The 13,470-nt window shown below is 35.7% G+C and overlaps 1 protein-coding gene across 2 annotated transcripts in view; it reads left to right on the forward strand.

The window, feature by feature from the left end:
* The window catches only part of LOC149547103 (nodulin MtN21 /EamA-like transporter family protein), a 129,429-nt gene extending 122,581 nt beyond the window's left edge, over positions 1-6,848 (forward strand). The window contains exons 6-7 of one of the 2 annotated variants that reach the window (XM_089791517.1): positions 5,314-5,374; positions 6,124-6,848. In XM_089791517.1, the coding sequence (XP_089647643.1) occupies positions 5,314-5,374; positions 6,124-6,238 (176 nt within the window). In that variant the 3' untranslated portion in view covers positions 6,239-6,848. The remainder of the gene's footprint in view (positions 1-5,313; positions 5,375-6,123) is intronic. The other variant, XM_089791518.1, reaches the window with a different exon arrangement.
* The last annotated feature ends 6,622 nt before the right edge of the window (positions 6,849-13,470 follow it).

The following is a 13,470-nucleotide window of genomic DNA, read 5'->3' on the forward strand; positions in this document are numbered from 1 at the left end:
TGTACCAGAAGATCCAATATTATTCATAGCTGTAGAACAAGTTGCTGACTTGCTTTCAAGATGTTGATGTAAATTTGTACTGCTTGAACCTAGAATAGTGTATATCGCTGTTAAGTTTTTGATGACACATGGTCTCATTGGGCATCAATTTTGCTATTCCATATTGTCAAATTGGAACAGTTTGATAAATTCCTTCAAATCTTCCAAGGGAACAAAGTGTGACAACTTCAATACAATTTTTGTCAATGGTCAAGACTCCATTTGTAGCTTGGTGTCAACCTTCAACAATTACAAAACAACTTCTGGTGGGCTTTTGTCATTACAACTTCTGTCCATTGTCTTTCAGTTCATTTACTATTTGTGTGGATGCTCTGAGATATCCCATTCACCATCTTCAGTAGCAATACACCTAGCTTTTGCATATGATTTTGATTCATTTTCTGAAGCATGTATCGTGATCTTAATGATGAAAAATCAGAGGACATCGGGCTCCAACATAGTGTGTAACAATGGGTTTCTATAGTTCCTTTGGAGTCTTCTAGTACTATTATGAGATAAAATAATGGATAGAAAGCTTAGAAAAAATCACTTAAATGGAGGCCCAAAACCTTGGAAATTGACCTTGGAAATTTGGGCTCCCTCACTCCCAATGTTAATGCGGGACAATCGTTTTTGTTAGAGTTTTTGGTTGATTCATTTACCAACTACTTGGGTACTATGTGGTGATTTTACTATAGTTGAGACAGCCTCTAACAATGAAGGCATAATTCTGTTTCGTTGGATTTTTGGAGAAAGGGAAATGTTGTTTTACATGCACAATAAATTGGAGCTTTTTGATCTTAACAACAACCGTGACTATCCTCGAGGTGATTAGCATATGTGGAGAAATTTTTCGGGTTAGTTCTAATAGAACTTTTAAATGACTTGATTGTGCAATGATTATGACATAGTCTTTTTTTGTCTTTTGGGGATTGCAAAGATCTACTAGTTTTACCTCTCTTTAAGGTAACCTTGTCAGACTACTATCCCATCAAGTTTAGTGTTATATGGCAAGTAGGTTGTGTATGACCATCCAACACTCGGTTTTTTTCAATACCTTCCTACTTTGTTATCCGCCCATAATGGCCCACATTCAGTGTTTTTGGAACCTTCGGCATTGTCATACTTAGCAATCTAGATGGATTGCTTGGTGGAATCATGCTATTTAATGCATGGTCAGCTACTAGCCATGTAATATCAACGATCCTATGAGGCTACCACCTTGGATTTTTGCCACGCTAAGGGAGCTCTTACTGCCAATTTTCTCTCTCCTAGCCTATCAGTTATGGTTTCTCAGCTCCCCCAACAAAAATAGGTCACTGATAGCCAGACTCTAATAAATTCCTTTAATAGTCATTATATCGACTACACCAAGTCACCCCCTAAATTTTACAAGCTTGTCCAGGCTCAAAGATTTGGTGAGGATATTTGCAGTCCAACTTTCATGTTCAACAAGCTTTTTGATGAAACAACAATGAAGTTCCACAGGTTTGGTTCTCTTGTGAAAGATAGATTCTTGACAAGTTTTAGCACCCCTTAATTGTCACTAAACAAGGATGAGGGCCCTACTTGAGACATTTTCATGTTAGAAAGCATCCTCTGTAGCTATATTGCCTCACATGCTGCTTTACCAGCTCTCCGATATTTTCCTTCTCTCAAGGAAAGAGCCACTGCTGCTACTTACTGGTCCATGTGACTGCATTTGTACCAAGGCTTAAGACATACCCAATTGTGACTTCCTGTCATCAAGAGATCTACCCAATATGTGTTTGTAAAACCAATCAGCCAAAGATCTTTGCATCTGTTGTACATAATGCCAATGTCTAGTATCCCTTTCACATATCTCAATGAATGGTTCCCTATAACCCAATGTTCCACTTTAGGGGCTGTCATGAGACGAGATATGTAGCTCATAGCATAACTTAGATCAAGTCTAGTGGCTGTAAGATATATAGTTGCTTGAAAGTTGACTCATTCACCACAAGTGAATTTGATTTGGCTAATAGTTTCAACCCTTTTTTCATAGGTGTAGATGAAGTCTTGCAATTAGCCATCATGAACTTATCATGGAAACTCTTGGCATATTTGGATTGAGAAATGAACATGTTGCAATCTGTTGGCCAAACCTCTACAGTGAGACAATAATGCAAAAGTGCAAGATCATTCATATGAAATGCTTGAAACAAGTTAAATTTGATTTGCTCAAGAAAGTTTGCCCCTTAACCAGTAGTGATAATATCATCAAGATAGATGACAAGAAAAAAATGTCATTATCAATTCTTTTGACATACAAGTTTGGACTAGAAGGACTTCTGTGAAAACATGGTGCAACCAAATAGATATCAATTTTGATGCAACAAACCTTTGGGGCTTGCTTGAGGCCATAAATAAAGAGTCTCAACCAATTTGCATATCTAGTGCTCTGTCCTAGCAACTTTGAAACCAAGTGGCTGCCATATCTATTCTTTTGCCAAATCACCATTGAGGAAGGCACTAATCATGTCCACTTGGTGCATTGTCCAATCACATTGTGCTGCAATGGCCATAACCAATTAGATGGTGCTCAGCTTTGCTAAAGGAGAAACGATTTTCATAGTCAATTCCTTCTTTTTGGGAGAAGGCCTAAGCTACCAATCGATCTTTGTATTTATCAAGCTTACCATTATCATTGTACTTCACTTTATGGACCCATTTGCAACCACTAAGTTTTTTCCTGGGTGGAAGATTTAAATTTTTTAAGTGTTATTCAAAAGAATATGATAGTCATCTTGGATAGCCTTTTACCATGTAGGTATTAGGTATCTGTTTTTCCTCTGAAGAAGTCTAGGGCTCATCGGCACTCTGAATGTTGGCCATAAGAGAAAAATTGACTGTGTTCTTCATACTCTTTCCTCTGGATGATCTACCCTCAACAAGCTCATCATCTCAAACATTGTTGATAAGCTTTTCCCATAAGCTTTTCCCACCACTACGGCTGTAGAGTAGAACCATCTGCTTCCATATAAGGATGATAATCATGACATGAGCTGCCTGAAATAAAATCACCTGGATGCTAATCCAAGTTATGACGAGGCAAATTGAGTGGTATGATCCACTGATCTTTTGGCCATAAATGCATAAAAGGAAGACTCCATTTGTTTGCTATGCTAACATAAGCATTTTGCTAAGACTCTTTGTGGTTGGATTTTTCATCAGCAAGTTATTCATATGACCAAGTATTGAGCTGTAAGGGATTGTGGATTGTAATCACTGGATAATAATGATGTTGGACTTTCTATTGGTGGACATAGCCCAGGGATTGGATGAACCACATTAAATCTCCGTGTCTTGTGTTCTCTTTAGCGCAATTTATTATTTTCTGATATTGGTTATATTTGCATGTAATTGTTATTTTTGTCCGTGGTTAATCCCAACACAATCCACAAATTGGATTTAGACCAGCTTTTATACTGCATGTTGCAGACAAAGATATGGTGGCAACTTACTTAGAGCGCACCCTTGCAGCCATGTCCTTAAAACCGCACACCGCACATTATATGGTGTAGAATCATTAGGTAATAGAAACAGATACTAGTTTTGCTGCTGCTGTAAAACAGAAAATTGTTAAATGCACATGTTAACTGTTATATATACGGTTGATCCCAGAACAAGCTACGTGTAATCTCTCTTATAGCAATTTATGCAAAGTGGATTTATGACACATTTGATTCAAGCCAGCTTTTATACCGTATGTTGCAGACAAAGATAGGGGGCCAATTTAGTTAGAGCCCATCCTTGCAACCCTATCCTCAAAACCATTCGACACACATAATTTAATGTATGAATCATAGGGAAATAACTCTTATAAATAGGGTAGTGCACAGAATGACCTACAAACAATATTTGTTGCTGCAAAACTGACATGATAGAGGCAGTACAAATAAAATCGTGAAAACAGGTGGTTGTTCCAGTTGTAACTTTAATACCAATGTTCTATTCCTGTGACAGAGTCACTGATTAGAATGTAACTCACTACCACAACTACAGAATGCCCTAAGCTACTGAAACTAGCTGTAAACAGTAGAGTTTACCCTCCTTCATAACTACAGAACACAATCAACAACTACTGAAATGTGTACACTTCTCTTTTTTCAGCTCTCCTGCTCCAGTCTGATTGCCTTATCCTTTTTCATCCTTCCCTCAAATGATTAAAAAAGCCAATCAAGCGATGGGTTATTCAGTATTGGACGAGTGACTTTTCTTATCCCATTGACTCTTTCCTTCATCATATCTGGAGTGTAATCTTTGTGAAACTCTTCATTCAAGAAATCATGAGCAGTCTGAAAGTTTAGGTTTTTTGTGGTTGTTTTGTCTTTTCTATGACATCATTAACCTGCCTGTGACATCTTCACAATGCTCCTTTCTGTAAAGCAACTCGAGTTCTTGGAGGTGTCTATCCATAACTGGGTGGCTGCTACATATTGGATTTCTACATATGTAGTCACTGCTATGGAACAAATTCCACTGTTGTTTTCTACTGCAGTTTGTCAATAGTAAGGAAGATTGCTGTATAACCCTTGTACACTCCTGCATCAATTAATGATAGCATAATGTTCTCATAAAAGGGGTAAAATAAGTAATTTATTTGTCTTTGTATGCCCAAGTTGGATTAGTGTTTTTATTTTGTTGAGTTAAAGCCTGGCTATTAGATAAAAAGCATTGTTCGATGGCTTTTGGAATGCAAATTCAATCAATCATGTGCCATTATGATGATGCTATGCCCCTTGCAAGCTAAGGTTATTTCTTTTTATCTTTGGGACACGTTGCTTAGCTGTCTCCAAATAATAGTTGCTGAAGCATACCAAAATGAGAGAGTCTGCATATGCCCATTGAATGCTGTGAACATTATAAATCATTAATTAAAGCCTTGTATGCAAAATCTGACAGTCAACGTGGCTGGAGTTACTGAATTTATATGCATAGCCTGACTTTGTTTATCAGAAACACAGATTTCTCTGAAAACTTTACCATTAAATTTTTAGATGATGGCTCTGTTGAATATGTAATTGACATAATATCAGGCACGTGAAAACTTTAGAGGAACATATTTTTCAGATGAGAACGTTTACTGGAGAAGTGGATAAGTGTGTCTTGTATTTTCGTACTCATGTCGATCTATCTTCTGAATTTGTAGACTTTATCAAGTTAATTAATAGTTACCTTTCTCAAAGAGGAGCGGTAAATCAGAAGCATCTTTGATACTATTGAAGCTTTGAAATTCTTTGAACTGTGCAGGTAGCTTGACCAAATTGAGTTCCTTGACATTTCTTACGCCAATGTTTGCTTCTATATTTGGGTAAACCTTTAAACCTAAGTGGGTTATTAAGTTTTTTATGAGTCTTCGATACCCAATATTTTTGCCAATTGGAGTCTGCCTTCCGTTCAATTGAATATTCCACTTCCATTGATCAAAAATGATTTTAAAAAGTAGATTGAAGATGAACTGAGCTGAAAGTGACATTAATTTAATCTGATAAATAGTATTATAGCCATTACTCAATCTATTGTATGCAAGTTTTTAATGGGTATAAAATATGTCAAATATAGATTACAATTCTTTTTAGTTAGTATACTTATTCAGGCACTCAACTGTATGATTTCGGATGAAATTTTCCTGAATAAGTCTGCATATTTCAACTTCCAGAAGTTTAACACTGGCTATTTTGCTATTATTCCCTGAAAATTTATTAGATGGTTGGAATTTTAGAATTGCTACAGCATTTTAATATAGATGTGTAAAGGTATCTCAAACTTTGGGATGATTGTTCACAATAATTCAAACTTTTGAACAATAGAATTGTGGACTAGGTCGTTAAGTAGCAAAATAATATTTTCCTCTTAGAACATACAAGGTTTTTAACATCGTTTGCACCATTTCCTGCCTTTCTTTGGTTACATTTCAGCATCTTTTGTTTTTCTTTCACTTAATTTATCCAGTTACTCCAAGCCTGAGTTGGATATTGAAAAATTGGAGAAGTGCAATGCTTAAGGCGTGAATGGAGCTTATTTTTCTGAGTGAAATTTATTACTGTTTTGTGATAACAGATATTTCTTCTTGGACGAGACATTTTCCCCTATTCAATTGCTAGGGGCACTGATAACAATTGTTGCCATCTACCTGGTTAACTCACGGGCTAAAGTTCAAGCAGAAAGTGAATAACCAAGAAAATTTAATGCGGGTTATTTCAAGATCGGGACTAACTGTTCTATTCGTGACAGCATTTGAGCATGGATATACTGGCATTCGGAGATCTACATAAGAAACAGAGTAGCAATAGCCTTATATCATGCAACTTATTATGCTTGAAGAGCACATACACAAAGTCGTTGAACCTGTATCCAAAACAGTAATACCATAGTAATGACATCTTGATTTCAAATTTTGCCAGTCTGTGTATAAGTCCTAAAGATATATTTCTATCTCAGAATAAGTGAGACTCTTTTAATGTTATAAGACAGATGTAGTCCCTGATGTTTCACAAAATGCTTCTGGTGGAACTTATTAATTAGATTTCTGCACTAAATAAAGATGATTAGTTCATGTTGTTAGGAAAGATGCAGAATTGAACTGGGAATTTATGTCAGGAAAGATAGAGGAGTTGGACTAGTAATTTGTTTCAGGAAAGATGCCAGAATTGGGCTGAGAATTCGAGGCTTGGATACTTGAACAGTCATCATTTGAACAACTGAGCAATGTAGGAACCGTGAATGCATTTGAACCTTGCAAACTTGTTTTATGAAATATGAGGACATAGAAAATATTATAAACAGATTAGCAATAGCCTTATATCATGCAACTTCTTATGCTTGAAGAGCACATACACAAAGTTGTTGAACCTGTATCCAAAACAGTAATACCATAGTAATGACATCTTGATTTCAAATTTTGTCAGTCTGTATATAAGTCCTAAAGATAAATTTCTATCTCAGAATAAGTGAGACTCTTTTAATGTTATAAGACAGATGTAGTCCCTGATGTTTCACAAAATGCTTCTGGTGGAACTTATTAATTAGATTTCTGCACTAAATAAAGATGATTAGTTCATGTTGTTAGGAAAGATGCAGAATTGAACTGTAATGGACACCCAGAAATGCCCAAAAGCTGAACCAAGGCTGAATTTATATTAATGCTGAGAATGCTGCAATCAATTACAAAGAGATGTATTCCAAAGGCCAAACCCTAAGGGAATGACGTGTAGTATGTTACAACACAGAATGAACGTCCTCTATTGCCAAAAGAAGGGAGTGTGATTCACACATCCAAGCTCTTATCAAATGCAAGTCATAATCATCCGATGCTCAGCAATGAGACTTTCAGCCCTATTTATCCTTTTCTTCATCCTTCTAGAAGGAACTAAAACATTAATTAATTGCAAGAGCTAGAAGCTTCCTCCTCCTAATAATTAATGCATACCCTAGAAATTCCTCCCTGGCAATAATTAATTAAATCACGAGAGGCTTCCGTCCTTCCAATAATTAATACATACCCTAGAAGCTACTCTCTTGTAATTAATAATTAAATTAATTAAATACAAAGTCACCTTTTAATTTTAATTGAATGACTTTATAAGAAATTAATTTAATTTCTTCTTATCTTACACTTAGACTTTGGAGAACATGAGAGCTAAAAGATGGGATCATTACATGAACTGGGAATTTATGTCAGGAAGATAGAGGAGTTGGACTTGTAATTTGTGTCAGGAAAGATGCTAGAATTGGGCTGAGAATTCGAGGCTTGGATACTTGAACAGTCGTCATTTGAACAACTGAGCAATGTAGCAACCATGAATGCATTTGAACCTTGCAAACTTGTTTTATGAAATATGATGACATAGAAATATTATAATATCAAGAACTTGTATTGGAGGATAACTTATATGGACCATTTTCTTTGTAAATAACTTGTTTTTGGCCAGTGCTTTTGACTAGTAAGATATAATTTTTTCTTTTATCTTATGTTTTCTTGAATCCATACTTATGAAAGGAGATTGCAAATTCATTTAAGATAGGATAGTTGGGCTTTCTGTTGGGATTCCATCTTCAAAACATAACAACGGTTCATACAACATTGCCATAGATGGCCTTGATTACTGTAAACTGTAGCTAAAGAATATTAAAAAAAATCGATACGTATTACCAAGCTAAAGGGAAATACACAACGGAAGGGACAACTGCCAACATAAAGTTCCATAACAATTAAAAAATATGCTATGATGGACAATAACACAAACTCTCATCCCTTTTTACCAATCACCCTTCCCTTGATCAACGATATCATTCTTTGCTCATTGACAGCTCTTGGAGTACCATCCACATTTACATTGATTTGAATCTCACCTAGAAGAGGTAGAAAACACATACAATAATGCATATCATTGTGAAGTCGAGAACAATGAATAGAACTACCACAACTGACTGGAATGGAAAAGTCACTGTCCTTTCGAATAGCCGTTATGATAGGTGATGTGTAGGTTGTGAATACTAGTATAATAGAGAAATGCTTGTAGAAAGCTTTTTCTTTGACAAAGTTCCTCCATTTATTCATTCCTATACACCACAGAAGTAGATGAGTCTATTAATTCCACTTTAACAAGCCCTATGCTTTCTTGCACATATCTCTTTTGAGATCCTTGGTATAATTAGCAATCTCCATAACCTAGAATCGATCAGTCAGAAACATCTACAACAAATAGAACCCATTTGTGTCAGGAATAAGGAGTGCCAAATTTGTGACAAAATTGCCATGCAAAGCAATTATCTTTCTATTTCTTTCCTCCAATCTGCACTTTCCTAACACTTTTTGAACAAATCCTACTCCTGGTGCCACGTATTCTCACAATGAAAGTTAAGCCTTAGATGATGATTTGAAATGATGCTTCTACTCTTAAATCCCTTGCCTTTCTCTCCACTCCTCTTTTTGCCCATGCATTCATTGAACAAGAGTTCTCTACCTACAAAAAAACCATGAGTATAGCAAACAACCAGATCCTCATTACACCACAATAAAGCGAACACTATATAAGAGCAAATAAAATCCACTAATGAAAGATCCTTTACCATCCAGACATAGTTGTAGCATGCTTTGAGCCTACAAGCATTGGAACTGTCTAAAATAAGGTACATATTAGTTAATATCAAATCATCATTGGACCAAAAATATAGTATTTCATTTGTTGACAAATTTCATGTTGATATTTTTCATTGATAATCTACAGTTACGGATTTCACTGTTAATGTTGGATTCTCTATTCTATTTGGCCCGTGTCTACAAAATCATCTGCACAAGTGGCTGCAAGTGTCATAAATATTCTTTATTCTATTCGGCCAGTGTCTACAAAATTATATGCACAAGTGGCTGCAATTGTCTTAAAGATTATCTATTCTTGAAAAAGACAAAATAGAGAATGCTAGAGAATGTAACTGTCGTATGTTAGATTAGGTATTCAACAAGCTAATAGCAGTAACTGATAAAATGGGAATTTTTTTGATGAATATGTTCTGAGGGGATGTGCATAAGTTTATATATAACAAGTGTTGAAAAGGACAATTTGAGTTTGATGAAAATAGGTTGAATGGTATTGGATGAGATTTTTTCTGAAGTTTTAAGGTGGTGAGAATTCATATACACATTCAAACAAAAATGAAGATTGTAAAGCTCGATCAATGATATACACATTGAAACAAAACTGAAGATTGTGTAAAGTTTTGTTGGTGGTTTTAAGAAAGTAAACATGGGCAGTGTAATGAACTAAGAAGGCTGGAAGCTATCCTCAAACCTGAATAATTTAAATTGACTTCCCTAAGAGCAGTGATAAAGTTCCATGTTTGAAAAGGCATATAGTTGAAGTACTTGTCAAAGAGTTCCCTGAAAGGTGGTCAATGCTATGACTGTTATTACCTGTGTTTCTAAACAATCCCTTTGTCAGTAAAGCTCGATCAATGATATACACATTGAAACAAAAATGAAGATTGTGTAAAGTTTTGTTGGTGGTTTTAAGAAAGTAAACATGGGCAGTGTAGTGAACTAAGAAGGCTGGAAGCTATCCTCAAACCTGAATAATTTAAATTGACTTCCCTAAGAGCAGTGATAAAGTTCCATGTTTGAAAAGGCATATAGTTGAAGTACTTGTCAAAGAGTTCCCTGAAAGGTGGTCAATGCTATGACTGTTATTACCTGTGTTTCTAAACAATCCCTTTCTTAGAGTGACATCGAGTTGTATCTGTAATGGTTGAAGCCATGCAATCAGTTAGAATTGTAGCTCTTAGAAAGGTTGGAGCCTGAGATTGATTTGTGAAGGTTGAAGCCTTTTATATATTGGGTTGCAGCCCATTATTGACTGATTAGTGAATCGTGGTTTTTACGCAAAAGGGTTTCCACGTGATAAATTATGTGTCACTGGGTCAAATATCGTTGTGTGAATTTGTTCTATTTGTGAGTACATTTTAAAATATTGATTCAACCCCTCCCCCTCTTAGTATTATTGTGTTTTCAATTGGTATCAGAGCCAAGTTCTCTCTTCAAAAGCTTAAAAGTCTGAGGGTAGGCATGTCCTATATCACCATGAGTGCCCTAGAAGGTCTAGCCACAAATTGTGCTCCTCTGTTTGATGGGACCAACTATGCCTTCTAGAGTGTTTATATGAAAACCTACATTACATCTCTCGATTTTGATGTTTATACGAGTGTGGTCAATAGATATACTATTCCAACTGAACCCCCCACTAATGCTAATAGAAAGAGAGATTTTGAGAACAATGCTAAAGCCATGAATGCTCTTTTATGTGGTTTGTTGAAATTTGAATTCATTAAAGTGATGCATTGTACTACAATTAAGGAGGGTAAGTTGTTCAATGCTTATCATGGAGATGATAAAGTCAGGAAGGCAAAGATTTAAACCAAAGTAGGAAGAATAGGAATTAGATTGGAATTGGCAAGGCATAATCGAACCGTGAATTGCCCATGAACTGGAATCAAATCAGCCAAGAATTGACAAATTAAAAAAACCCTTGAAATTCAGAGATTTTAACAATTTAAAACTTATTTCATGCACCCTTTATTGAATATAACTTAAACACATAATAACGTCATCAAATAGAAGATAACATACACAAACATGGAACATAATTGATAAATCCATAACATATGTAAATACGTTACCCGTAAAATGTAAATTGTAGTTGAAGTAAATAGAAATCATAGGGTCATAATGAGTCATCATAAGATGTATGTAAGATGAAGATCCATAAGATATCAAATCATAAATGTTTATAAGATGATTGATCCATGAAACGTATGTCTATCAGTATCTATAAAAAAAATGAAAAAACAAGGCTCTAGCTTAAGCCTCATCATCATCCTCAAGCTTGGTCATAGCCTCAACCTTAGCCTCTGAGTATCCTGTCTTCCTTCTACAAAGGCGTCTAAAGTAGGTCCTAGAGGACTGTTAAGCTATAGACCCCACATGTAAGATGGGCTCACAAACAATATCACTATGGCTTGTGTTTGTGCATGCACATGTGCATCTGTAGTGCCTGAACGTGCTCTAGCTACCTCCTTTGCCATGGCCACAGCCTCAGCCTCTCTATCTACCTAGTCGACCCACTCACGGTTTTCCTCAGTGAAGATTGGATCTACAACCTCATTGAGCCACTTTGATTTTGGATCAATCTCCTCTAGAATGATTGAAGAGGAGTCAACGCCCAAAATTTGCTTGGTCCTAAGACAGAGGTTGTAATGAACAAAGACAATATCATTTAACCTCTACACAGACAACCTATTTCTCCTCTTCAAGTGGATATGCTCAAACATGGACCAACTGCACTTACATCTAGAAGCGCTAATTGGCTGACTTAGAATACATATGAAATTTTTCTTAAGTTTTGGGGTTGTGGGCCCAAACATTTTCTACCATCCATCTAGAACAAGGGAAAACAAAAACAATTAATCTCGTTTACAACTTTAAAATTACAAGATCAAAAATTAAAATGCACAACTTATAAGCCATAAATGTAAGATTCACGAATATATTATTTTTAGCTGGGCTGTATTGTTGTCCGAGCATCTATGGCCAACATGCTAGAGAAAATTGGCCCTTCTTTATTATTGAATTTTTCTAGCTCAATGGTTGCAGTTGTGTTATCCTCATCACTACTCAACCTCTGGATCACTGTGTATAGGCTGGTGAGAACCTCCTCATCCGCCTTGAAGTCCAAATGGAAATGTAATGCTAGATTTAGATAATAAGTTGTTGCATGGACGGGTCAGTGGAGCTAATTCTGCCATCTCCTATCAATGATCTCCCAAGTAGGGGTATACTTATCCTGTATATTAGGCTCTAATGACCTCTTTGCCCTATCTATGCCCTCATGTATGTAACTCATAAAGGGCTTCTCCCTATCAACAATTCATAGGAGAGATACGAGGGGCTCAGTGACTTGCATATAATGTAAAAAAAAAATATTTGAGTCAAAACTTAAACATAAAACTAGAAGTAAAATTAAATCATTAAATAATAAATATTAAATACTAATTGTTAAACTGTAAGAAATTTACCTCAAAGATTTCTTTAGCAGGTTTCCAAAAACCATCGTCATCAAAGATGCAATTCACCACATTTACTCCTGTAGTGGTTGTAGGATAAGAAGATGTAGTCCACCCCCACCTAACAAACATGCTCCTTAATTCTTCCCTTGATGTCGACAATGATTGTAGTGTGATGAAATTTGAGGCAAACCTCATGATGCTTAGACGAGCTAACTCCCTTCCTCCTGTGTAGTTTCTCATTGTGCTAAAGATGAATGCATGATTGTAGATAAACTTGCATATATTTTTGGCCCTTTCTACACATGATTTGAGCCACTCAAGCTTGCCAATTTCCTCCAATATGAGATCAAGGCCATGTGCCGCACAAGGAGACTAAAATATTGTGGGGTGCCTCTCCATCAAAATTTTACCTACAACAATTCTAAATTTATTATAAATTGAAACAATTTAGGAAACTTAGAAATAGAAAAAGTTCAAAATTCAAATAAAATTATTTTCAAAACTTAAAAGTTAAAAGTTTACCTATAGCAACATAACTTGTTGCATTATCTGTCACCACCTACACCACATTTTGTTCCCCCACTTCTTGTTTGACTTTCTCAATAACCTCACATAAGTATGTGACATTTTTTATATGAGCGGAAGTATCAATGGATTTGAGGAACATGGTATATCTTACAAAACAATGAATTATCATGGATTATCAACAAATTAGCAATCAACAAATCAAAATTTAAATTATTCAATAACAATTCACAACAATGCATCTAGGAAAGTAGAATGATCAATCACCTTCACAAGAAACAAGAAAATTGAGGAGTGTTCTATTCCTCATATCCGTCCAACCAT

This window comes from Cupressus sempervirens, chromosome 7 (assembly GCF_028749045.1).
Source record: "Cupressus sempervirens isolate cs-2001-9-10 chromosome 7, ASM2874904v1, whole genome shotgun sequence".
Lineage (NCBI taxonomy): Eukaryota > Viridiplantae > Streptophyta > Pinopsida > Cupressales > Cupressaceae > Cupressus > Cupressus sempervirens.